The sequence below is a fragment of the Copidosoma floridanum genome, unplaced genomic scaffold (assembly GCF_036245765.1).
Source record: "Copidosoma floridanum isolate Cflo_tuat_1 unplaced genomic scaffold, Cflo_Japanese_pri ptg000011l, whole genome shotgun sequence".
NCBI classification, from domain to species: domain Eukaryota; kingdom Metazoa; phylum Arthropoda; class Insecta; order Hymenoptera; family Encyrtidae; genus Copidosoma; species Copidosoma floridanum.
The window spans coordinates 7817336-7841808 of NW_028321888.1; the positions used below are offsets into that span (position 1 = coordinate 7817336).

The following is a 24473-nucleotide window of genomic DNA, read 5'->3' on the forward strand; positions in this document are numbered from 1 at the left end:
ACTATTACATTGATTCCACGTGGTTTTTTAGCCTTATTGAGTACATATTTTATAAGGTCGAATGTAATTATTTTGCTAACGTTTAACATAAGAAGCCTTATCCTACATCGAATAATCTGGAAATTTGGCATAATATAAATCGCGAATTGTTATTATTGTGACTTTCAGTTTTGGTTAAATATTTTTTCCAAGTTCTTTACAAATTTGGACTCAAATGGAATATCTAATCTTAAACATTCGTAAGGTTTTTTCTTATACGTTTTTTTTGTTATAAGGTTTTCTTTAAAGTAACAATTTCATTAAATCTGTTGCAGAAACAAAAACTTTTATATCATAAGTATTTTACAGAAGTAGAGCTTACATTTTTAAAACTAGTTATGTAGACCGTTAAAATATTTAAAACATTAAAAATAAACATTTTCATTACAATGTTTTATCCGTTAAATCACTTTTGTAAGACTCATGAAAAACCTTATCAGAGAATCTTAAAAATATTAAAATATAATATTACAAACTAACCAAAACGATAGTGTCATAAAAGTTTTACGGTTACATCCATGTTAATGGTTTACTGTGGAATCACATTCTTTTTCTCATGGTAAAATATTTACTTGTTAAAGAAGCTCATATGACCTTTTGCAAAAGTGACTTAGAGTAATAGAATTGGTGAATTTCACAAAAACAGTCTTAATAAATCTGTCCTTTTAATTTGAAGATACACTTCCGAGAAAAATAGTAAATAAATAATAGTCAAAGATTGAAAACTTAGTTCAGGCTTCATGAAAGGCATTAATCGTATGACCGGACCTAGTACGTTTTTTTGTCAAAGAAATGACTTTCAATTTTTAAAAAACTAACTATTAATAGTTAAAATGATGCTTCTTGTAATAAATATTAATTGTACATTACTCACCTAGTGAGTGAGCTAGGTTCAGAATGTCGCAGGTTTTACATGAATCAACGGTTAATGAGAAATCTAGGGCGTTTCTTAACCTACAAACATGGTGCGTATACGATTTTACGTCTCCTGGTGCTCGGTAAGTAAAAAATTCCGCCCACGTAGCTATTTTGATGCGTTTAAAATAGTAGTACAAATGGAATTCTGAAAAGTAGATTGGTCGATGTTTTCGCATTTTTAGACTATTATAACCACCCTCGCCTCTACAGAAGTAAAACGTCAGGCCCACCTGTTATCGCGGCTTGTGGTATCGTCACACCATAGAGATTTTTTTTTATATTATAGAGCTTTATGACCGGCTCTCTTGTAGAGGTACTACTTAAGGCACTTAGCACTTGGATTGAGAAGGAATTGGGATGGGATTGGAAGGGGGGAGGGCCCTAACAACTGCTCTGCATTCACCCATGACGATTGTCATGTGGACCAGGAAAACCCTGGGAAATCTCCCATAGGAGAAGCCTGATCCGGAACAGCCCGGTGTATCTGCCTCATTTCTGACTTGGTGTCTAAGCTGCAGACTTAGATAACGGGGCAGAAATTTGGTACACCTCTCGCTCACGATGTCGAAGAGACAGAGAAACAGTCAATCAACCCATGAAGCGAACAGCAGAGGCGAAACGGTGAGACTTGAACGGTCACCCATTCAAGTACTAACCATGCCAATTGCTGCTTGACCTCGATGATCGACAGGACTGCAACTCTATCACTGAGCCATCATGTCAGTCTGCACGTCTGCAGTAGTCTGCACTATATAGATAGGTGCAACTTCCCAATTTATTGGCAAGACTCTACTCACACACATACTTGAATGCGGCGCAACTTGTAGTCGGTGTCAATAAGAGCCACACTTGCAATAACAACAATCGTCATAGACGTAGTAATTACATTTATTTTTCTCTTACAAAAATTATATAGATATATACATACACAAGAAATGGTATTGCAATACTACATTGATCGCTGTAGTACACATACACATACTTTTGAATATCTCATTGCAGACGTATTTTTGTTTATCTTCGGTATTATATCCTCTCTCTCATTTCTCACACATGAAACAAAGATGAGACCAGACCCGGGTCTTAATTGGTCTTAACTAATTATGACATTTTTTTTTGAGGCAAGTTTGGTGCTAATGGCTGGGGAAAATAAAAATGACTCCGTCATAAGCCATTTGGTGAAAAAGCGTCGTACTAAAGCACGTGTTAGAGTCCATTTTTTACACCGCTCTTTTAAATAATGAGCATCTAATCGGTACACTTTAGGAATTAAACTATTGAGTTCACATTAAATGTTCTTGTGTTGTACACAATTGTTAGGAATAAATCTAATTTTATCGATGGCTAAGAGTTTATACGAGTTATTAAATTTGTTGACATGTCCGATCCAATGCGAGTTTTCCGAGACAAATAATTTTTCTGATAAAACAACTCGTTTGTAAAATATTGTCATACATAAAGTAATAAAGTGTAACCTGAACCAAGCCTGAAACCTAAACCTTTTTTGTGCCGAAAAAGCGTGTTACGAATTTTGCCACTAGGGTCTCGGTGATTCCTTCTTCTCAATTGCAACTGAACCTGCCTGTTCATTTCAAGTCAGAAGAAAGTTTGGCCAATAGTTCGTAAAATTTCTTTTGAGGGACAAAGAATTTGCAGACCTTTTATTGTAAGTCCTCATTTTAGTTTCGGCAAACCGAAAAATCTGTATGAATTCTTTGGAGACTTTATTGTAGAACTACGAAACTTACTCAAAATCGAGTTGGTCATCACTACAGACATTTTTAAGTAAAAACGCAATATTTTATGTGTGACCACCCTGCTTAATCTTCCACTACATGTATCGCAGGTCACATTTTAATTACTTTCTGTATGTGATTCATTAACACATTTTCACATAACCCTTGACGTAGTGCTACGGCATGCTGATTTTTTTCTTAAATTCTGAATAAGTTTAATAATAGCATAATTAAATATGTATAAGAGCATGATATGATATTACCATACTTGATAAAAATCGACGAATAGTTTTATGAAATATTTAATGCGTGAACCTTACTCGTAGCTCTTTCAACCATAAATAAATAGAAATTATCTTTCTCTTTCTATTGATTTATGTCAAATATTTTAGTAAAGTTTACTTTTTTGTCTTAAACCTAGATAGTGCGCAATATACAATAGAAAAAAAACTGATATACAATAAAAGTTTCATATTGTTCAAAAATTTGATGTAAACATTTTCAACATAAATTTTTCTCAAGTTTTTTTAATAGATGATATTTTGGTAAACTCAGCAGTATTTTTAAAAACGATACTAACACATAATAATACAGTATAATTTTACTTTTTTATAAAAATAAGCAGTTTAAAATAGATATAAGAATTTACCTGACGATTTCGTGAAACAATATTTAAATAACCATACATTTGATCTCGTACATTTATTTATCATTTAAACGAACTGTGCAATAATAGAACGTACAATTTTATACTATTGCAAATGTGTAATGATTCAATTTTTTTCCATTTTAGATTAGTTGACGTCAAACATTTCTTCGAAACAACATTATCTATATCTAAATTGTTTTCACGTTCTATTAAATATAAATTCCATTTTTATTTTTGTATCTTAATAATGTGACATATAATTCACCATACAAAAACAGTGATTTTTTTAAATATAATCAAATATTATTAAAACTTTAACCTTGAGATTCATTTATAGTCAATAGTCATGGAAAACGCTGAGAAAGAAGATAATTTTTTTTAATATGAAATAGAAGATACGATGATGAATTTCCTGTATTCAAGTGATTATCAGTATAAGAACTCTCTTTCTAACTTTTTCTCCTGTTACAGTTTTTGCTTTAATATTATATTTAAGTAATTTCGTAATTTGTAAACTTGTACCGTTACATAAGACCTCAACTCTACTTAAATTTCTTATCAACATAACAATTTTTCCAATTTTTGAAATAAACTTATGCAGAGGTGAGTCAATAAAGTTTTTTAAAAGTATAACTTTTTTTTATAATTTTTGAATTTCAACATTTTTAATAAGTTCAACAACTTGTAATAAGTCATGATTCCTACTGTCATTATTACCCGAAAAAAAGTGTTAAATTTAAATCGCTTGAATTATTTTTAATACTATAAGTAAAATTTTAATTTTTATATTTTGTTGTCACAAAAATATAAAATTCAACAAAACTTTTCAATTAAACTTTTTCCGAAAATTCTATTTCCTCTGATAAAAATATTTACATGTAATGTACGTTATTTTTTAAAGTATTTCAATCATGTGACTAATAATTAAACACTAAATATTAAGTAGTTATATTAAATTATACAACTGTTATTTTAAAATGGAGTATTTGGGAGTTGGTGGACAAAGCGCGCAGGGGAGCGACGCACCACTGATATTTATGTATGTGTGTATGCATGTATGTATATATTTATGTATGTATGTATACACAAGTTTGGCTCCGCTTTCCTGCGTGCTTTGCGCGCTAATTCTCCCACCAATAATAATAAATTTTTGTATGAATTTTGATAGTCTTTCAGTTGAATTCATTTCCCAATAAGTGTGAATGATGAAATTATGTAACTGTATTATTCATGTCTCTCTATCATTCAATGCAGGTAGTAGACTACATAAAATGGTTGTTAAAATAAAGGTTCGCCTATACAGAACTCTAATTTCATTGTCACTCTTACAGGCTGAAATAGTTACCCCATACGCATTACGTGCACCCTTACGCATTAAGTGACTGATCCCTTAAATTTCTTAAACATTGAGATACAAGAATATAATATGCGAGTTGACGATGAGAGCCGCAAAGCGATTTACCAAATGTTTATCAGCAATCACTATTAATGCTATCACTACAAAATATCTTATAGGTATATTAGCGTGGATGAATCTGAACGTCTACATCAGTAGTTAATGAACGACAAAGAGAACATTATTAAAAAATAGTTTTTGTTAAAAATTTATGAAAAAATGAAAGAATGAGTGATTTGACATATTCGCTTTTTAATTACATAATTGTTGAATTCAAACCACAATAAGCCTTAAACTTTTCAATGTTCAGTATTTTCCGAAAAAATTTGTTTTTCGGGTTGGGAGCTCAGGGTAGCTGCGGGAGAGTGGGGCGATCCAAACCAAAAAAAGTTGGGTTAAGAATGTACCACTATTGTATTCTATATTAAACGAGAAATGTGGTTGGTAGTTACAGGTATATTGTTTCTTCTCTCTAACAAAACAATGAGACATCATTTAATTAACCTATTTTTTTAGTAGTATAACGAAAAAATTTATACAATTTCCAGTTGCGTATGCATTTATGCCTTGAAAGTCGAGGTTAAATTTTTTTATCTTGCTATGATGGCATACTCAGCAAATGGGATATTGGTTTGTATTTATTAAAGACATGATGAAACAAATTCCATAACTATCACATATTGTTATGTAACTACAGGTACATCCCTGTTATCTTGACCTATATTGAAATATAATAACGTACGTATACATACATACGTATATACTTTGTGACGTGGTAGCTAAAGCTATCACGCCACTATGTCTATATATTTTGGGCAAGTCATGTGTGGATACTTAGTTCTATAATATATAAATGTATGCTTCAAATTCATTTGTATTGATTTTATTGCATTTTATTGGAATATTAAAAAACTGCAAGTGTAAAAATTAATTTATTTCAGTATTCCTTACCAAGTCTAAAAATGAATATTTGAAATTTTTATGTACATATTATATTTTTATTGACATTCAATAAAATATTGTAAAAGCTGCTCATGGTATAATTACAAAAAAAAAATAAATAAAAAAAACACTAGCATTAACGTTCTAAAATAAATGAAATAATTGTATACCACCATTGTACAATTCATCAATATTTCATAAAATTTTAAAATTAAAATTTTGCTTACTTTTCTATGATGTGTCTTAATACGGCTTTTTATTGAATCGTTCCTAGATAGTTTTTTCCCCATTGAATGCAAATATTTTCATTATATGGATTATGTGTTTTCATGTCTCTTTTTAAATATCTCTTTTTAATTTTTTCTGACAAATATAGCATTTTACTTTTTTTTCAAATATACGTTCTTTTATATGTCTTGTAAGATAATTTCTTGATTTTATAATTATATTACAAATATTACAATTAAAAATGTAATAAAAATACTTAAATAGATGAATTAAACATTGTATCTCCAAAAATTTATAAAACATTTTTTTTTTATTTGTATTACATAAAGTTACTGGTTTGACATCGTTCAAAAATATTAGAACATATAAAGAAATAACATATGAAACTTTCAAAGATACTGCAATTGCATTTGTTGCAAATGGGTTTAATAGACAATGATGAAAAAATAGATGACATTTTCAAAGAAGCCGTTAATGTTATATTTCCATATCAGTCACGACGCTTTTTTACTTGGTTTTTAATTTCAGAAAACGTTCAAGGTGATAAAATCTTACTAATATATAAAGCAGAAGCGCTAAAACCGTTGTAATCGCTAACCGCGAAAATTACTGAACCGATTTTGTTGAAATTTTGCACACTGATTCATGATACTTCCTAGATGGTTTTAGTATATTATTTATCTTAAAAAATTTAATAACAATAGCAATAAATGAGCTCAAAGTTTTGCAAAAATATGCCAGCTTTTCACTTTAGTTCAGTAAAATCCGCTAGGTGGCGTCGACATAAAATCGAAGCTACCTGCAACATAATTAAATAAGTGTGGTTATAATAGGCTGGAGCATCTCCATAGTGTTGTAGTCAAGCTTCGGCAATTCAACGAGCTGTGTAAAAAAGGCTGATAATTATAATAGTCTTGCAGCTGGGTATCCCAGTTACAGACGATACTCTTCTCCAAGGGGGAAGGGACCTGGGTGTCCATTCACCCTGAATCTCGACGAGTGCGATAAAAGAAAAAAAAATTAATTCCAACCGATGCCGTCTCTGCCACAATACCAGGAGTCATATCTAGCCAGAGCACAATCTGTTCCAACTCATCAGAGTTGTGAGGGAGTCCCACCATCCCACCTGGTGCAGTTAGAGAATTTGTGGCTACAAATGTAAGCAAGGGAAAACAGATCTGAGCTCTGAGGAGCATGGGCAGCCACAACGGCTACCTTCTTGGTCGTCGCGTCCCCAATGCGCGCTTACCCACATGTTCCCGTCTAACGATGAGCGGTTGGTTATCCGGGGAACGACCCGAGACGAGATATTCTTTGGTCAGCAGCGTACCTCCCTCCATCACAGTCTCCGTACATCGAGACTCCCAGGGTAAGAATCAAGCAACCCATAGCCAGCTCTTCATGATCAGGAATAAGAATAGCCTGAAAGTTTCACCACTGGCGTTTTTTAGGGCCATTAGAAGTATTTACGTTCCCTACTTAACCATCAGCTTCATCGGTTCTTTTTAGAATCCACTTAAGTGTAAACTACCTTGCCAACAAATACATTTTTATTACCATTTCCGGAAGCGATTCGTCGACTAAAAGACTATATTAACTAAAGACGGGCACTATTAAACCAAGTCAGCCATTCACTAGCAGACGTCACCTGCGGAGTTGTTCTTTGCAAGGCTGGAAAACCCGGTGACCGACGACCCTATATTACTCTGAAATCTTTAAAGATCCTACTTCAGATTTTTTAATGAGTAGAAAATGTATTTGTGTTTTTGTGGCAATAAAAATGTAGGGTTTAAGGTCCAGGACTTTGTTGCTCTGGTAATAAAATTGTGAGATATGAGGAAAAAAATTTTTTTTTAATATAAATTTTTTGGGGGTTTGAAATCTTAACAGCTTTAAAAAATAGCCGTTTTCGTAAATTACACGGGAGAAACTGTAAATCAACGGCTTCTTATGGCCACCGATTATTTTATGGCATAAAGTACGCACGGTACTATTCAGCATAATAACTTTTTTAAATTTTTACACTTCATTATTTAACCAAATAAACTATATGGATTCCGAAAAAATGTGTTTTCAATAAGAAGATTTTTGTTCTGAGATGTATCAGGAATATGTGTAAAATTCCTAACTGAAAATGTTTCACATTACATGTCAACACACTACGGTGTTTTATTTAGTAAGTCTCGGGCGAAGCCGAGACGGGGGGCTGCTAGTATGGAATAAGTACAAAGAATTTTTTACAGAGGATTTGCCTGATAATAAAGATAATTTAGCTCTTTTACATATTGACCAAATTTTATAATCAGAAGATAAATCATGTAAATGCTTTAAATTACCTACACTAAAAGAAATGGAAAGTAAAAAAGAAGACACAGATAAAGAAACATGTTTTAGTGAAGAAATTTTTAACTTGATGTATTAAAGTTTAAATTATTACCAGAAAAATATATCTCATATGATTTGCAAACAAAAAAAAAATATTTTTTTATAGATGATCGAGGAGAATCGGGAAAACCTTATTTATATAAAACGTTAATTACTTTTCTTAATTCTCAAAACTAAGAAATTATATCAATGGAATGGATTGGCATAGCACCATCAACTTTGCTTCTAAAGGGAATGGCAAGTTATAGAACTTTTAGACTTCCTTTAGATCTGAATAATATAGAGTGCCTTTTTAGAATTCGAGTCAGATAAAAAAAAATTAAGAGAAGTTGATTTAATTATTTGGGATGAGGCTTCAATGATTATAAAAAAGCATTGGAAATAGTTGATAGAACGTTAAGAGATTTATGTAACACTGAAAACTGTTTTGGAAATAAAATAATTATTTTAGGAAGTAATTTTCGTCGGATTCTCCGAGTCATAAAAAAAGGTAACAGAAAAATTATAATTGAACAAACTAATAAATATTTATTTTTATAGAACTAATTCCAAATTTTAAAACTAGAAATCAATATTCATTCCAACGCTAATGGATTTAAAGGATTTAAATGACTATTGGAAATTGGGGTAGGTGAAATAAAAACTTTTAATACTTCTGAAAATTGGATATCAAATGATATATGCTCTCAAATAATAAAAATTTTTCGGTCGAAATGTTGAACAATATTCGTGAAGGATTACCACCTCATGAACTAAATCCAAAAATTGGTACAATAGTGATAAAAGAAATTAAATGACAATTCTTAATTTCATTCTCAGAAATTAGTCTGAAAAAAGTCTTTGTTAGCCTTAGAATTAAAAATAGCGTCAGAAACATATGACGTATGAGTCTTTTTAAAAAATTGTAGGATAAAAACTTTTTTTTGTTCTACTCAGGTCCTAATAAAGCTGCAATAATCATTCTTTATATGTGATGATAATATAAGCTTTGAAAATATATAATTGCTGTGGTTTCAAACTTGACATGTCGTTATTAGTTCTGCACCAATGTATTAATGCTACACGAACAAATAGACGTCTTCTCCAAGTAGGGTTTTATGGTTTTATATATTATTCATTGTCAATATGTTGTCATTAACCACGTTATACTAGTATTTTCGGTACTGAACGCATTCCAACAAACAGTTTTTCAAGGTTTATTAGGATGTATAGTGTCAGTAGAGAGATGTATAATATTATTTAAAATAAAAAGTATTATTTAATAGTCTTTCGAACAAAATCATGGCCAAAAACAAGTTGTATTTAAAATTCCTTGACCAACCCAATAACTGTTGTCAGATATTTTTATCATAATAAAAAACAAAACTTATGTTTCAAATCATAAAATTAGGAACAGTTTGTAAATGATGATTAGTAAATTTTGCATTTTACAGCCGACAAAAAATTTTCTTAATACTTTTTTTAAAGAAAAGCTAAAGAATTTTAATTCAAGCCTGTTTAGACGGCTGCAGAGTTTATGCCACGAGAATCATAGTAGTTTTATTTAAAAAAATCTGTAAGTCACGTGTTCTTGCCATCATTTTGAATTTAATAGCAAACAAAAAATTTTTTTCATACTTATTTTGATGAAGGAGCTTAAGACTTTTAATTTCAGCCTTTTTTTTCACCCCTGCAAAGTTCATGCTACGAGATTTATAGTAGTTTTATTGAAAAAAATCTGTAGGTAACTTGGTTCAGGCAGCCATATTTGATCTGAAATGTTGACTCAATATATATGCCATTCGGCATTAAAAACTAGATTCTCAGATCTTTCATTTGACTAACTACAGAACCTAAATAAATCAAACCAATTTTGGATAAGGGAAGGTAATTCATTCACAAAGAACACTTCATATATACATATAATATCTGTTCTCAGTGCTATGGACTACGAGCCAAGAGGAGAGATAAGGAAATAAGTATATTTGTAAGAGAGAGAAGAGAGATGTATGAGCCTATGACTCGTTGAGAATGAACCGAAAGCCAGGTCGTCGTCGTTAATAATTTTAGAAACTTCCAACTATTTTACGATTTTTAGGAGTATTGGAGGTTTTTAAGATGCAAAGGGAAGGGCGGCTGCACCTACATGGAGAAAAAAACAAGAAATTACTCTAGGATGACTTGGACACGCAACAATACTGTATGATTTTCAAGCTGATACAGGATTTTTCCGTAGAATATTCGCAGAGTGATCAGAACAGCTAAAAGTCCACATTTCTTACAGTATTATTACGAACGTTTTAGTCACAGTACGCTTGAGAGTTATTCGAATAAGCCAGGGACTCTTTTGCCTGATACTATGAGGTGTGTCACGGAATAATTCGGGCTTACTTGACGAACGATTTTGGTTTAGCTACATACACACCAGATATATACACTATACACATAAGAACAGCTCAACAGCATGGATTCTATATAAAGATAAAGGCTGCGTTAAAGATCAGTGATTATTTGCAGCCTCGACTATCCTTGACTAGCATCGGATCCGATCGTGAAAGCCGTTGCATCCATCGGTATACCTTAGCTTTGCCCGGCGAACCACTGTTGAGTAGATAAAGCACATCGTTAAACTTTCAAGACAATTTAGGATTTTTACTAGCTCGTCATGGAATACAGCACATACGATATCGATTACCCCCTGGACTAAACACATACAACCAAGCAGGGCATGCCAACGTAGCTCGTGTAAACCCCGAGTATGGCACGCATATAACATGAAAGTCTTGGGCAATGCCTTACTTAACTTGCGTACGCACTTGTAAGCGACCCAATTCCTAGTAAGCATAGTATAATCTGATAAAATTAAACCTATGACTACGCCACCGTAGCTTCCTTGAATTTTAATCTTATAATTATGCATATTGAATTGAATAGTTTTTTATTGGCTTTGAACGTTACATCAGGTGTGTTTTGGTGCCATCTAACGTGCCCCTGTGTATTATAGGCTATGCGTACCGAGACTAGCTATCACGCCTTATCGTCTTGATCTATGACCAGTGATGCCAGCCCCACCTAGCTTTATTTGGTATTTATGCACTTATCAGACATTCTCCAGTGGCATCTAACATGCCCCATGCGTGGCCCCGCGTATCAGACGTACCTCAGTACAACGGACAATATTCTCCAGCTATTCCGCACGTGTGCAATGCTCGAGGGAGTACCAACTGATTAATTTTTTTCACATGCGACCGTCTTCACGTTAGACAAGCCCTAGTGCTACCTGACACGTCCGTGCGTCTTTGGCATATCACAGTATCACCTTAAATTGTCCCTACACGTCCGTGAGCCTTTACTGTGCTCGAGTGCATCCTTGTTTGTCCCTCGCAGAAGGATGTTAGGTAGATTCTAGTGACAGTGTCTTCCACCGTAAGACCTTACGTGCTCTGGCACCAGCCAGACAACTATTAGGTGTCTCTTACACCCCCACTAATGCGTCCGATGAATACTAGTGTACACAAACGGTTATGACGGTATGCAAACGTAGGCAAACACGTCTGAGGAATACTAGTGTACAGGAGCGTGTCCGAGGAATACTAGCGTATGCAAGAATACGTGAACACAGCTGAGGAATACCAGCATATGCAAGTGCATGTGAACACATACAAGGAATACTAGCTTACATGAGCGCATCCGAGGAATACTATATTTTATACGAGCACGTCTCAGAAATTCGAACTTATACGAGTGCATCCAAGGAATACTAGATTAAACGAGTACTTCCCAGAAATTCTAGCGTACACGAGCACATCTGAGGAACACTAGAATATGCGAGCGTACGCTAACGCATCCAAGAAATACTAGCGTACACAAGCCTGCCCGAATACACTCTAGCGTATCTGAGGGCGCGCTAGCACAACCGAGAGAGCGCTGGCACCACTGGCATATCCGAGTGAGCGCTGGTGCATCCGAGGATTCCGAGGGCGCGCTAGCACAATCGAGCGAGCGCTGGTGCATCCGAGGATTCTGAGGGCGCGCTGGCGCATGCGAGGATTCCGAGGGCGCGCTGGCGCATGCGAGGATTCCGAGGGCGCGCTGGCGCATGCGAGAATTCCGAGGGCGCGCTAGCACAATCGAGGGAGCGCTAGCGCACACCACATATTTGAAATGTTATGAAATTTATTTCTTTTTGTTTTACTCATTTATTAGAAAAAAAAAAAAAAAAAAAATGTATCTAAACGGATTTTAACCCCCATCCTCCTGTGCACTAGTCAAAGACCTTATCCATTGTGCTATGTGCAATCCATGCATTAAAAATTCGATTAGTACATGTTATCTTAAGGATTAAGACTTATTTTTTATGTTTATTTTTATTTACTGTTAATCAATTTAGTTGATTCGATTATAAATTAAATTAATGAATAATTTATTTAATAATACAATTTTTTTAGAACCTATAAATTACAAAGGAAGAAAAATTTATTGATACGTAGAAGAGCAGTTCTGCTAAAGTATACTAATTTCTAAGTTTTCGAAAAAAACATTCAACTAAAAAACGTGTGGGGACAATTTTAGGTGATACTGTGATATGCCAAAGACGCACGGACGTGTCAGGTAGCACTAGGGCTTGTCTAACGTGAAGGCGATCGCATGTAAAAAAAAATTAATCAGTTGGTACTCCCTCGAGCATTGCACACGTGCGGAATAGCTGGAGAATATTGTTCGTTGTATTGAGGTACGTCTGATACGCGGGGCCACGCATGGGGCATGTTAGATGCCACTGGAGAATGTCTGGTAAGTGCATAAATACCAAATATAGCTAAGTGGGGCTGGCATCACTGGTCATAGATCAAGACGATAAGGCGTGATAGGTAATCTCGGTACGCATAGCCTATAATACACAGGGGCACGTTAGATGGCACCAAAACACACCTGATGTAACGTTCAAAGCCAATAAAAAACTATTTAATTCAATATGCATAATTATAAGATTAAAATTCAAGGAAGCTACGGTGGCGTAGTCATAGGTTTAATTTCGTCAGATTATACTATCCTTACTAGGAATTGGGTCGCTTACAAGTGCGTACGCAAGTTAAGTAAGGCATTGCCCAAGACTTTTATGTTATATGCGTGCCATACTTGGGGTTTACACGAGCTACGTTGTCATGCCCTGCTTGGTTGTATGTGTTTAGTCCAGGGGGTGATCGATATCGTATGTGCTGTATTCTATGACGAGCTAGTAAAAATCCTAAATTGTCTAGAAAGTTTAACGATGTGCTTTATCTACTCAACAGTGGTTCGCTGGGCAAAGCTAAGGTATACCGATGGATGCAACGGCTTTCACGATAGGATCCGATGCTAGTCAAGGATAGTCGAGGCTGCAAATAATCACTGATCTTGGATGTGTTCAGCTTACCTAGAGTCCTAGGGATTTTCTTGAAACATGAAATCATGCTAGATGGAGCTAGGGTCATTCGGCGTTCAAGGGTACCAGTATTCTCGGCTGCCAGAAAATTTTCTCACTGTGAACGCAACCAAAGGTATACTCCTGCTGTCAGCAGAGTTAGACTGCTATAGCTGCTGCATACGGAAGCTTGTAGGTGCCATCACTTACGCATGCTGAGAGGGCGCTAGTGAGAGAAAAAACTCGCACGATCGCAGTGCTCGCACGCTCGCACGATAGCACTGCGATCGTGAGCGTAATCGCGGGTGGTCGGATTGAAAATTGGTACTGCGGTGGTTCGATTGCAGTAAAGAACTCGTGCGACCTGCAGCTCTGGCGTATACTGCACTACATTTGCTGCAAATAAGGACGTGGATATAGGATACACCTTCTCTGAGGCAGGGTCTTAGTGTACCTCCATCTTCACTGACAACGTGGCGCACCATAACCTGCACCATAACCTCAATTAAGTGAAAGAAATTAATTTTTCATCGTTTTTCTGGAGAGCGGTAAAAATTACATAAATATTCATATACACTTGTTATGTCAAACGATTTGTTTATTTTTATCAGACCTTTGATGCAAAATTAATTTCATCAACTCTGCTTATAGATGTTAAGCAAACTGGCAAGTAGCTTGACATACGTCAAAGTCAAGCATGAGGAACAAGAGTTGTTCATAAAAGTAGTTAATGGCTGTGTAAGCTTTCGAGAAGTTAAACGGTACTTCCCATTAGCTTCTGGATTAACGTACGACGTCAAGGAAGGTGTCGTTGCAGTTACATTCGTCGACGATGATAGGATGGAAATTGATCCAGACGTGCTGGATTATAACGTGCACGTTACATCGCCAGGTGCGTATTGTACAAAATCAATAATTATTATTTCTCAATAGTCTAAGTTTCACGTATTATTTAAGTAGGAACAGATGTTAAGTCTTCTGATAAATCATCCAAGGATATTCGTTTTGAGAAGATGATGATAGCCATTAAAGAAAGCAGTATAAATTCAAAAAAAGCTCGCTCTCCTAAAGTCAACGCGCCTGTGCCTATAAAGAAAGGTAAATTTGAGGACAGCGACTCTGAATGTCTGTTAGAAGAAAAAGTAAAAAAGCGAATTATTTACATTCAGTGGAAACACAGAGATAATAGCGCTACCAACTTCAAAAATATGACTTTTTTATGCCCTAAATTTAAGATTGAATTAAATGGTCTTCAGGATTATAGTGTTGCAGATTTAAAAAGAGTAATAGTCGACAGTATGCATGAATTGACGGTTAAAGCGATAATTAATCAATCCAACCATGCACTTGGTTACGGCAATGAAAAAAACCTAAAAATCATTGATGATTTTTTTGATGTAACTGGAGAAAAGTGTGACTTTTGGACTTTTTCTAACATAATAAAGGATAACGGGGGCCGTGTGAATATATTTTTATTATCTACTGTAAACAAAACTTTTTCACAATCACATGAAGTGCTTTCTGAATCAGATCTTAAATCTATAGGACCGTCACGTAAGGAAAGTTCATCTATTTCTCAATTCAAATCTCAGTCACTAAAGGATGTCCCTACTGAATTAGCACAAATAGAAGGAAAGAATGATTCTAGCCTCAAGCATGTGAGTACTCATAATAACGGCAATAAAAGTACAGATTGTACAAACAACGAATTTTTACAGTGTTCCTCAAGCCAAGCTTCAAAACATCTGAAAAGTCTTAATCTTAGTAAAGGCAGTTCTAAGTCTATAACGAAGATGAGTAATAATAATAGTGATCTACCTTCTTCACTAAAAGTTGTAAGACCCGGTGATAAAAAAATGGAGAATGTAAGCTCATCTTCTATATTTAAACTACCTTCATGCTCGTCTCTAAAAAAACAGACGGAAGTGACTATTTTTACTGAGCCAAAAAACCAAAAAAACACTTTGCAAAGTTTAGATCTACACTTGCCTATACTAACTGAAAAAGATTTAGTATTTTCATCAACTGTTTTGGGGAGTGGAGCTCAAGGGATAGTAAGAATAGCTCAGTTACACGGGACTACAGTTGCTGTCAAAACAATACCGGCAAAAGCAAAAGACAAACTAACGCTACATGAAGTTAAGATGATGGAAAAAATACGGCACGCTTCATTTATGAACATAATGGGAGCTTGTGAAGGACCTTCATGCTTTCACATTGTCATGGAATTTTTTGAAGGGAAAGATCTACAAGACATAATATTTACTAAACAAAACAAACAATACACCTTAAACTTGGTTAAAAAGTATAAAATTGCCAAGCAAATAGTGACTGCAATGAAGTATATCCATTGCTTGAATCCACCTATTATTCATCGCCATATCAAGCCTTCGAACATTATGGTTAATAGTAACCTGCAGGTGAAGATTTGCGACCTAGGACTGTCTAAAAGTGAAGATTTGAAAACTGACTTGCTAAGTACAGTAGTAGGTACCCTACGAGGTACTTTGACATTTATGTCACCAGAACTATTACTAAATGAAGAGTCACCATCAATACAATCTGATGTTTGGGCAGTCGGTGTAACTCTCGTAGAGCTCTATAGCGGTAAAGCAGCATGGATTTTACGACGTTTCAGTATACTTGAGGACATAAAAGAAAAATTCAAGAACAGGAATATACCACCAAATATAACGAAATTACCCGATGGTTTACAATCTGGTGTTAAAGGTTGCTTTGAGTACGAAAAGGAAAAAAGAATTACAATGTCCGAGTTGTATACTTATTTTAAAAATTAAGTTACTTTTAACATGATAAAGAAAGTATAACGTTAAGGTCAATGTTTTAATGACTAATTTTATTTAAAATATACAGTAAGTTCCAGTTACGCATATGCAGTTACGCTTGCATGACAAATATTCCTAGTATTTAGGGTTATGAATTTTATTTTGTTTGATAAAAGTTTATACGTTGATATTCGCACTCTAATAAAATTCTTGTTCTTTCGTACATCTATATTCAAGAAATAAACTGCTGTACATACGTATCTGGTCTCAATACATATTTTCAGCTTTTATTAAAAATAATAATAAGCATACTTTAACTTCCTTCAATTGTGATAAAGCACACAACTTTTTGTGTTACTTTTATTTTTTTAATTTGTTAAAATTATGTTTGTACTCTAAGTTAATAAATTAAATTGAAGTGCATAGAAAAAAAAATAAGTATTTTCATTTTTGATAGAAAACTTATTCAGAAAAATTTCACTTGTTATTTTTGTTCTATGAGTGTCCAGCTTCAATTACCATATACACATGTGTATACTACAAGAATGCGTGCTGCAGGAAATGCAGGAAATAACATATAAAAAAAGAAAATCCAACATCATCAAACCTATTATGAGTTATGTCTTAAGTGTCCTTTTTTTCGGTTCCGGTAACATCAAACACCAATGCTTAACAAGTTTTTTTTTTAAATTGTCTTACAGTTCATTTTTTCGTCTTCATTTCAATCAAAGTAAGGGTACGTACAAAGTTGGAAATATTGTGGCTTGATCGAGGCTTTTACTGCAAACAAATTTAGTAGATTTTTGTAGAACCTTATCAGTAAAAAAAAAATTGAGCAGTGTATGTATGTATGTATGTACACATAATGAAAAAAATAAATATGTGATAGAGGAAGAATGTATCCCATTTTGATGCCAAATGCAGGTTTATGATGAGCACAGCAATGCCCTTTTCTTATTTAAACAAATATCTATGAAACTGACGCAAGGCCCTGAAGAGATTAAATCTTGCAGATGCGTACTATGATCTTCTTCGTTGCTTGTGATCAAGAACTTTAATACACAGCTGTCACAGCTAACTATTAAAGTTGTACCCGCAAAATGGACGTATTTACTTTATCACTGGGTTGATTATCCATGCCAAAGTGTCCACGTATGAATTGGCTCAGATGATCTGGATCTGATATGTATGAGACATATTTTAATGGAATTTTTCTGCTACCTGTTAAAAATAAAAAAGTTTTTTATGAACTACTCAATGTACTTTTAATGTATGTGGACAAGAGTAGATTGTGTGCAATGCTTACCAAATTTTTGTAAGTGAACGTACAGTCGTCAATGCTCTATGTATATTTATTTGATCAACAAATCTGAGAGATCGCTTGCTGCTTGTGATGCGAGTGATTAATATCGAAGAGTTTTTGATTGGCCTCGTTTTGTTTATCTCAGTGGTATTGCAACATCGATTACAAATTACACAGGTACAGCAAGGTGCAGCTATACACACAACGGCGGCACACGTCAATTTTTTTTTCAAACAACAGAAATGTAATTAAAACATTAAGTAAAAAATATTTCGAAGAAGTAACACCACGATCACTCCCCCTGCGCGATTTATTCGAAAAATCGATATCCAAGCCTGAGAAGTATGCCACTTTACATGTTTACTATCAGTACATGAAGATACAAATGTCACTAATACGAACTGTCAGGTGATTCCCACACACATACGATTTGTTTCTTGAGAATAATTATTGTAACCGCCTTTTTTTCTTCAATTATTATTGTGAACAGTCGGCGGGGCTCGTGGTTAGTTATTTGTTTTAATAGTGGGTACGCTCATGCTAAGACCTATGGTATGTACGGTAGGTGAGGTATGCATCAGGATCAAGGATACGGGGTGATAGATGAAATTTTTGACTTGCGTCCATTTTCTGTTATCCTCCTTGTTATCCCTCTTCCTATTTTTCGTCGCTTGCTTCTTTCTTGGGCACTTCAGATACGCCAACCACAGTACCATCCTTCAACTTCTCTATGTACGCACTCATTTCTCTTTCGTTTAGGCCTTCTACATTTTAGCCGTAGCTTCGTATTTGCTTTCAACTTCGGGAGCGATATCGGATCATCTCTTGATAACTCCTTGGCAATTTCACCAACTCTATATTTACAATTTAGCATTTTCACCTTTCCGCGTTCATCACTGTACTCCAGAAAAATTGTGACCTGGGTAGGGGAAAGGGAAAACAAAATTACTTTTAAAAAAAATAACATAAACAACGATTTAGTGTATTTCATGCTAATGGCACAAAGAACAATTTGGCTTTTGTATGTTTCTGCTCGAGGTACGAAATTTTCTGTGCAAAGGGCGCCAGGTACTATTTTGCGCTTACAATTACTTCGAGCCCCAGGGCCATTGCGATTGTGGTAGTGTTTGTGCTAAATCCTCCAGGGTGATTACTAGACTCGAGGGTCATTGAGAAGCAATCCCCAAGGCTACCATTACCGAAAATCACAACTACCTTCCTAGGGCCTACAGTAATTGAAAGGCGCAAAGGCTCTATTGCATTCTGCATCCACGGTAAGGAAAACATCTTAATTTTATTTGGTTTTATCACTTACAGAGATCACGTAGGTGCATTTGGATCCTTCATTTGCCTTGCCTACGCCTCTTGCTTCGGCCACTCATCTTCTTATCCTTAGGTAAAAGGTAGCTCCGCATCTCGATGTCGTATCTTTTCTTGTATTTCTCGGCCATCTCTACCGCTTCTTTTCCATATCACTTACGTTTTTCCACTTGACAGCGTATTTTTTGAAGAATTCCTGGAAGACAATGTCCTCATACGAATGATTCTTGTGTTCCTGATGGCAGATATTAACGAAGAAGGCGTACGCTGTCACGCGCTTCCTGATCTTGGTTGACTTCAATTTTCTCTCCATGATGGGAATCTGTCAACTGTCGAAATATTCTTGAATAATTGTTTGTCGAGATTTAGGTGTGGGCTTTATCGCCACTGTCTCGTCACTCACCTTAATTCAATGGATGTCTCGAGAACGCAACGCACACATGTGTGGGTGGAAAATTAGCCTGACTGCGCCAGAGAGGATGTTCCTTGTTGCCGGTCGCAGTAGCACACGGTGCTGAAGTATGTGATGAATTAATCTCCATCTTCTATACAGCACAATGGCACCAGCACCAGTAGCAGCAGAGCCAGCAGAGGTACCTACAGCAATGGGCAGTTGATTGGTTGGGATACGATTGTGGTTGAGTTGGCTCTGGTCGGCTCGTGTATTCCGCAAGCGTACAGGTAGGCAGGCCAGCACCACTCGGAATCTCGGTCTCGGTACTTATCACTGTCCATTTGCTATTTTGAAAAGAGATTGTAGCTTGATAAGTAACCACATCTGTAACAGTGCAGTGCACTGTTAATAAATTAAATTTATCTCTGGTACACACACAAACAACACGTCTAACCTTACCTTTCACAAAAGTATTTCTGCTTTTAACTGTTGTGTTGTGTTAATATTACATATGAAACGATTGGCTTTAAAACTTTTGCTTTGACGTATTAGCAAAATACACGGGCTTGGTCAGCTTATTGTGTACTTCTTACCTACCAACTGAAAAAAGTCAACTGAATACCTTGTGCCACAGTAAATTGAAGTTGCATTAGTGAGGCGTGGGCTTCCTACTGAGATAATTTCCATACCGAATGTTAGCACTCTTCAGCTAATTTACTTTACATGCACAGAGACCCAAGACATCTATGAGGTTGAGAAAATAGTTCATAGGTTAGTGTCCTTACACCAGGATACCACTAACATGGTGCTAGTAACTGCGAGTAATTTTGGTGTAGGTGCAAAAAAGCATTGGTCTGTTGCCGCATTTGGATATCACTTTTATCGATAACTAAGAAAGCTTTTTCCTTGATGTAAATTTCGTAAGTGTCGACGAGAGACTGAACACAATAGCAACTTAGCAAGCTGTATCAGTAACACGAAGTATACTAAGTATGCTTAATACACCAAATTTTCGCAGGTTGAGTTGTTAACAACTAATATATACCTCGTCCCTTGTTTTTGATCCGTGCACATGTATTACCTCATCGACAATTTGAAATTAACTTGATTTGACTGTTTTATAAATATATTCTTTTTCATGTAATAAAACTTGATGGAAATGTATCTGAGTGCCCAGGAACGGAGTGTCAAAAAATTTTTTTATTCAAACCTGTAACCCATATTTCCAGCAATAATGTTTAGTGAATATTCATATTAAAAATAGATAGTTATTAACTGATGAATAATAGCACTTACCGCAAGAGAAATCCAATTTTTTTTTTTTTAATTGTGCAAAGTACAAAGAGTAGCATCGTTTGTCACATTAAAATCGCTATCACAACCTTCATGCTAAAACTGTCTCTTGATTTTGCAGACGTACAAAATATCATTAAAATTTGAGTAAGTTTATTTCTTGCTAAGTAGAATAAAAATTGTAGTGCAGACTGAATAAATAAGTATTTCCTGAATTATTACTTTGATTTGTAAAAAGTAATAAATTATAAAAAGTAAAACTTACAGTCTTTAAAATTGAGAAGCATCAACACTATCAATAATTTGCAAATATAATTGAAAAGCTTCTTCGATAGAATCAGGTGTAACTTCAAACTTTTGTTTTACAATGGCTTCAAAATTTTTATTAATTAGCAAAGGTTTTTGAGCATAATTATTCATAAGTACTTGAATATGCTCTTTGCATACTGGTTTTCTGCAGTCTTGCGCATTATAATGTTGAGGCACATTATACATTAAGTTTGGTTGACCTCCAAATATATTTCTATTGTTTTGACGTCTAATCCGGTGGGCATTTCATGTCTTTCTGTAATTGTGTAGGTCCTTTGTGATTAAAGGACCAAAACAATATCTAAGAGATTCAACATGAAGCCAGTTACTAACATCTAAAATGTCGTCATTTTCCATTTGTTTGAAAAGAATAATGTAAAAACCAGTAACCATTTTTCTTAATTGACACCAACTTGACTCTATCCTCTGATTTGACGTGCTCTTTCCTTTAATAAAACTTTTTTTACCTGACAATTCATCTTTATGATCAAAACGTAGGCATTGTTGCATACATTTAACCAACGAATTTTCTGTGCCTTTGTCTGACCTGATTAAGGTTGGAACACAATTTAATTGTTTAACTGTATTCAAATAGTAGTAAGAAATAACTTCAGGATCGTTATTTGTATTGGCAACTTCTAACCAAAGAATCTTCTTAGAAAATCCATCTATGCTCCCATGTATTGCAAAACCGAACCTTTTTATTTTATCATATCCGTCGATATGCCAAACAAAATTGGGTCCTTTGACTTTGTAGGTTCTTCTATGTAATTTATTTCTTTTTCTTCTGTCTACTCCGTCAGGGTCCATAATTCTGAGAAGTCTCAATACTGTATCTTGTTTAACGGTCAATCTGTACTGTTTATGTAAGCGCAGCCACAAAACTCTATACCCCAAATTATATCCACTACTTTCAAGCTCTGAAAATATTGCAGAACAAATTTTTATTTCCGGACTCTCAATTACGTTTTTCCTTCGTAATTTCATTGATTTAAGTATTCTCTTCAAAGTTCTTACTGAAATGTTGCAGTTATGCTTCTTCTTCAGCATAGAGCATATATATTTGTACGGATAATTGCTCATAAAATATTTATAAATAATCTTTTTCGTTTTATCCTGCGCATTTTCGTCTGCAATAATTAATTTTTAATAAAATAAAAAAATATTAAAATATTTATTATTAAGGTGAGAGACTCAATTACTTTATTTTAAACTGTGAATAAGGTTAATAAAATATTTTAAGTCATGCTTTTGCGTATAGTCTTCAATACAATTTTAATGAAAATAACTGCCAGTTTACGTTTATAATTACAGCACAAAAGTATATGTTGAGTCTTCTAGTATTCTATGGCATGCATCGGTGTGTATAAGTTTATAAATACCTGATTTCATCAAGACTACGTACGAATTTATACCTGGTACTAACTGTAACATTCCATGATGGTTTAGTGTTACATTAATAATTTTCGTTGCATACTTATAACCTAATCCGACAGCTCCCACAAAATATGCTGTTAGAATCGCTAATCTAAACAGCCCATTTGTAACTTTAAAAAATAAATGCTTCACACCATTGCTGACTCGAATGTAAGAAGTTGTATCCATCTGACAAAAAAATAAATATTTATATAGTTTCTCAACAATTACTTCCGTAAGGTCGATTTGTTGCTTACAGTTTACATAACACTTGCTGTACACTGTTCCACTATAATGATGAAAAATTAATTTCTTTCACTTAATTGAGGTTATGGTGCAGGTTATGGTGCGCCACGTTGTCAGTGAAGATGGAGGTACACTAAGACCCTGCCTCAGAGAAGGTGTATCCTATATCCACGTCCTTATTTGCAGCAAATGTAGTGCAGTATACGCCAGAGCTGCAGGTCGCACGAGTTCTTTACTGCAATCGAACCACCGCAGTACCAATTTTCAATCCGACCACCCGCGATTACGCTCACGATCGCAGTGCTATCGTGCGAGCGTGCGAGCACTGCGATCGTGCGAGTTTTTTCTCTCACTAGCACCCTCTCAGCATGCGTAAGTGATGGCACCTACAAGCTTCCGTAGCTGCAATACACAGACCCACAACTCGCTGATGCTGTGCGCAGCCAGCTTCTGATTGGACTAGCGTTTGCGCGTTGTTCGAACGTCCAAAACTCGAAGACATAGCACACAAAGTCCGAAAACATCAAATCCTTTTACCTAATGCCCGATAACCCAGTGCGCTGAAGATTTTTTCATGCTATTTAGTATAAAATACGAGTTGTAACTAATTTGAAGTAAATTAACTCAATTAACTAAATAAAGTAAATGGTATTTTAATAACGCTTTATCTGTAATCACTTGAATCCAAACAGTTTGTTCCCCATAATTTACTGCAGTTGCTTTTCTGCAGTTTTGTTTATTTTATAAATAAACAAAATTCCAACCACGTATCGTTAATGACCCAACGCACTCGCTTGTCCGTACTTTTGTTAATTACCTAAATAAATGAAATTCCAAGTAGCTAATCTCCAGTTACCTAATACAATCACATACTTGGATTTATTATTAATTTAAACCTAAATAAAAACTCAACATGCTAACTTCTGTAGTCCTGGCGCACTTGTTCGCCAACACATAAAAGCTTTTCTTCAAAAATTGAGGGAAAGTAAAACATCCTAGTAAGTACAACTTATGCAAAATTAAAATTAAAACTTAATTAACAAAAGTCTACAGAAGTAAAGGTTCAGCTCTGTTACATACTACAAACATATGTAAGTTTTAAGATAGTCCGGTTGTATAAAGTATCAGCTCAGTTGGTTATACACTATGTTTTGGACCCAATGATCGAGAGTTTGATGCTTGGTACTGCAATGTTTTTCCTATTAATTTTTTTTATTGTATATTTAAAAATACTTAGATATTTGTTTATTAATTGATTAGTCAATAAATACAGGAAGGCGCACATCCATAAAAACCTCAGTGCATTAATCCAACAGGCACGATCCACACGTTTTTGCCAATTTATTGCTAGTTACCCAATACGCTCCACTACCTGCACATTTGTCTATTTGAAAAATAAAAAAAAATTCAAGTATATGATACCCAAGTTATCCGATGTGCTGCTTGTACATACCTTGTTTGTATTACGTAAATAAACAACACGTCAATAATGTCATAGAATACACAGAATTTTAATGTCATACGATCCGAAGCACTTGATTGGTCACGCTTTCATTTATGAACTAAATATTTTAAACATTGAAAGCATCATTTCTAATAATTTGAAGCGCTTGCTTGTGTGCACTTTTGTTTATTTATAAGGTATTACAAATTTTAAGAGCTAAGTACTGTATAACTTGGAGTGCTTGCTCAGCATAAAGCTGAAGCTACTTAGTGAATGCTATTCATAAATA

At 34.7% G+C, this 24473-nt stretch overlaps 2 protein-coding genes and 1 pseudogene across 2 annotated transcripts in view; all 3 read right to left on the reverse strand.

The window, feature by feature from the left end:
* Window positions 1-24473, reverse strand: part of Sema1a (semaphorin 1a) — a 610859-nt gene that overhangs the window by 531045 nt on the left and 55341 nt on the right. The window lies entirely within an intron of this gene.
* LOC111643941 (high mobility group protein DSP1-like) lies at window positions 18265-19571 on the reverse strand (annotated as a pseudogene).
* LOC149375164 (uncharacterized) lies at window positions 21308-22065 on the reverse strand. Its single transcript, XM_089590080.1, has one exon. The coding sequence runs from the start codon at window positions 22063-22065 to the stop codon at window positions 21325-21327; it is 741 nt and encodes a 246-aa protein (XP_089446206.1). The 3' UTR covers window positions 21308-21324.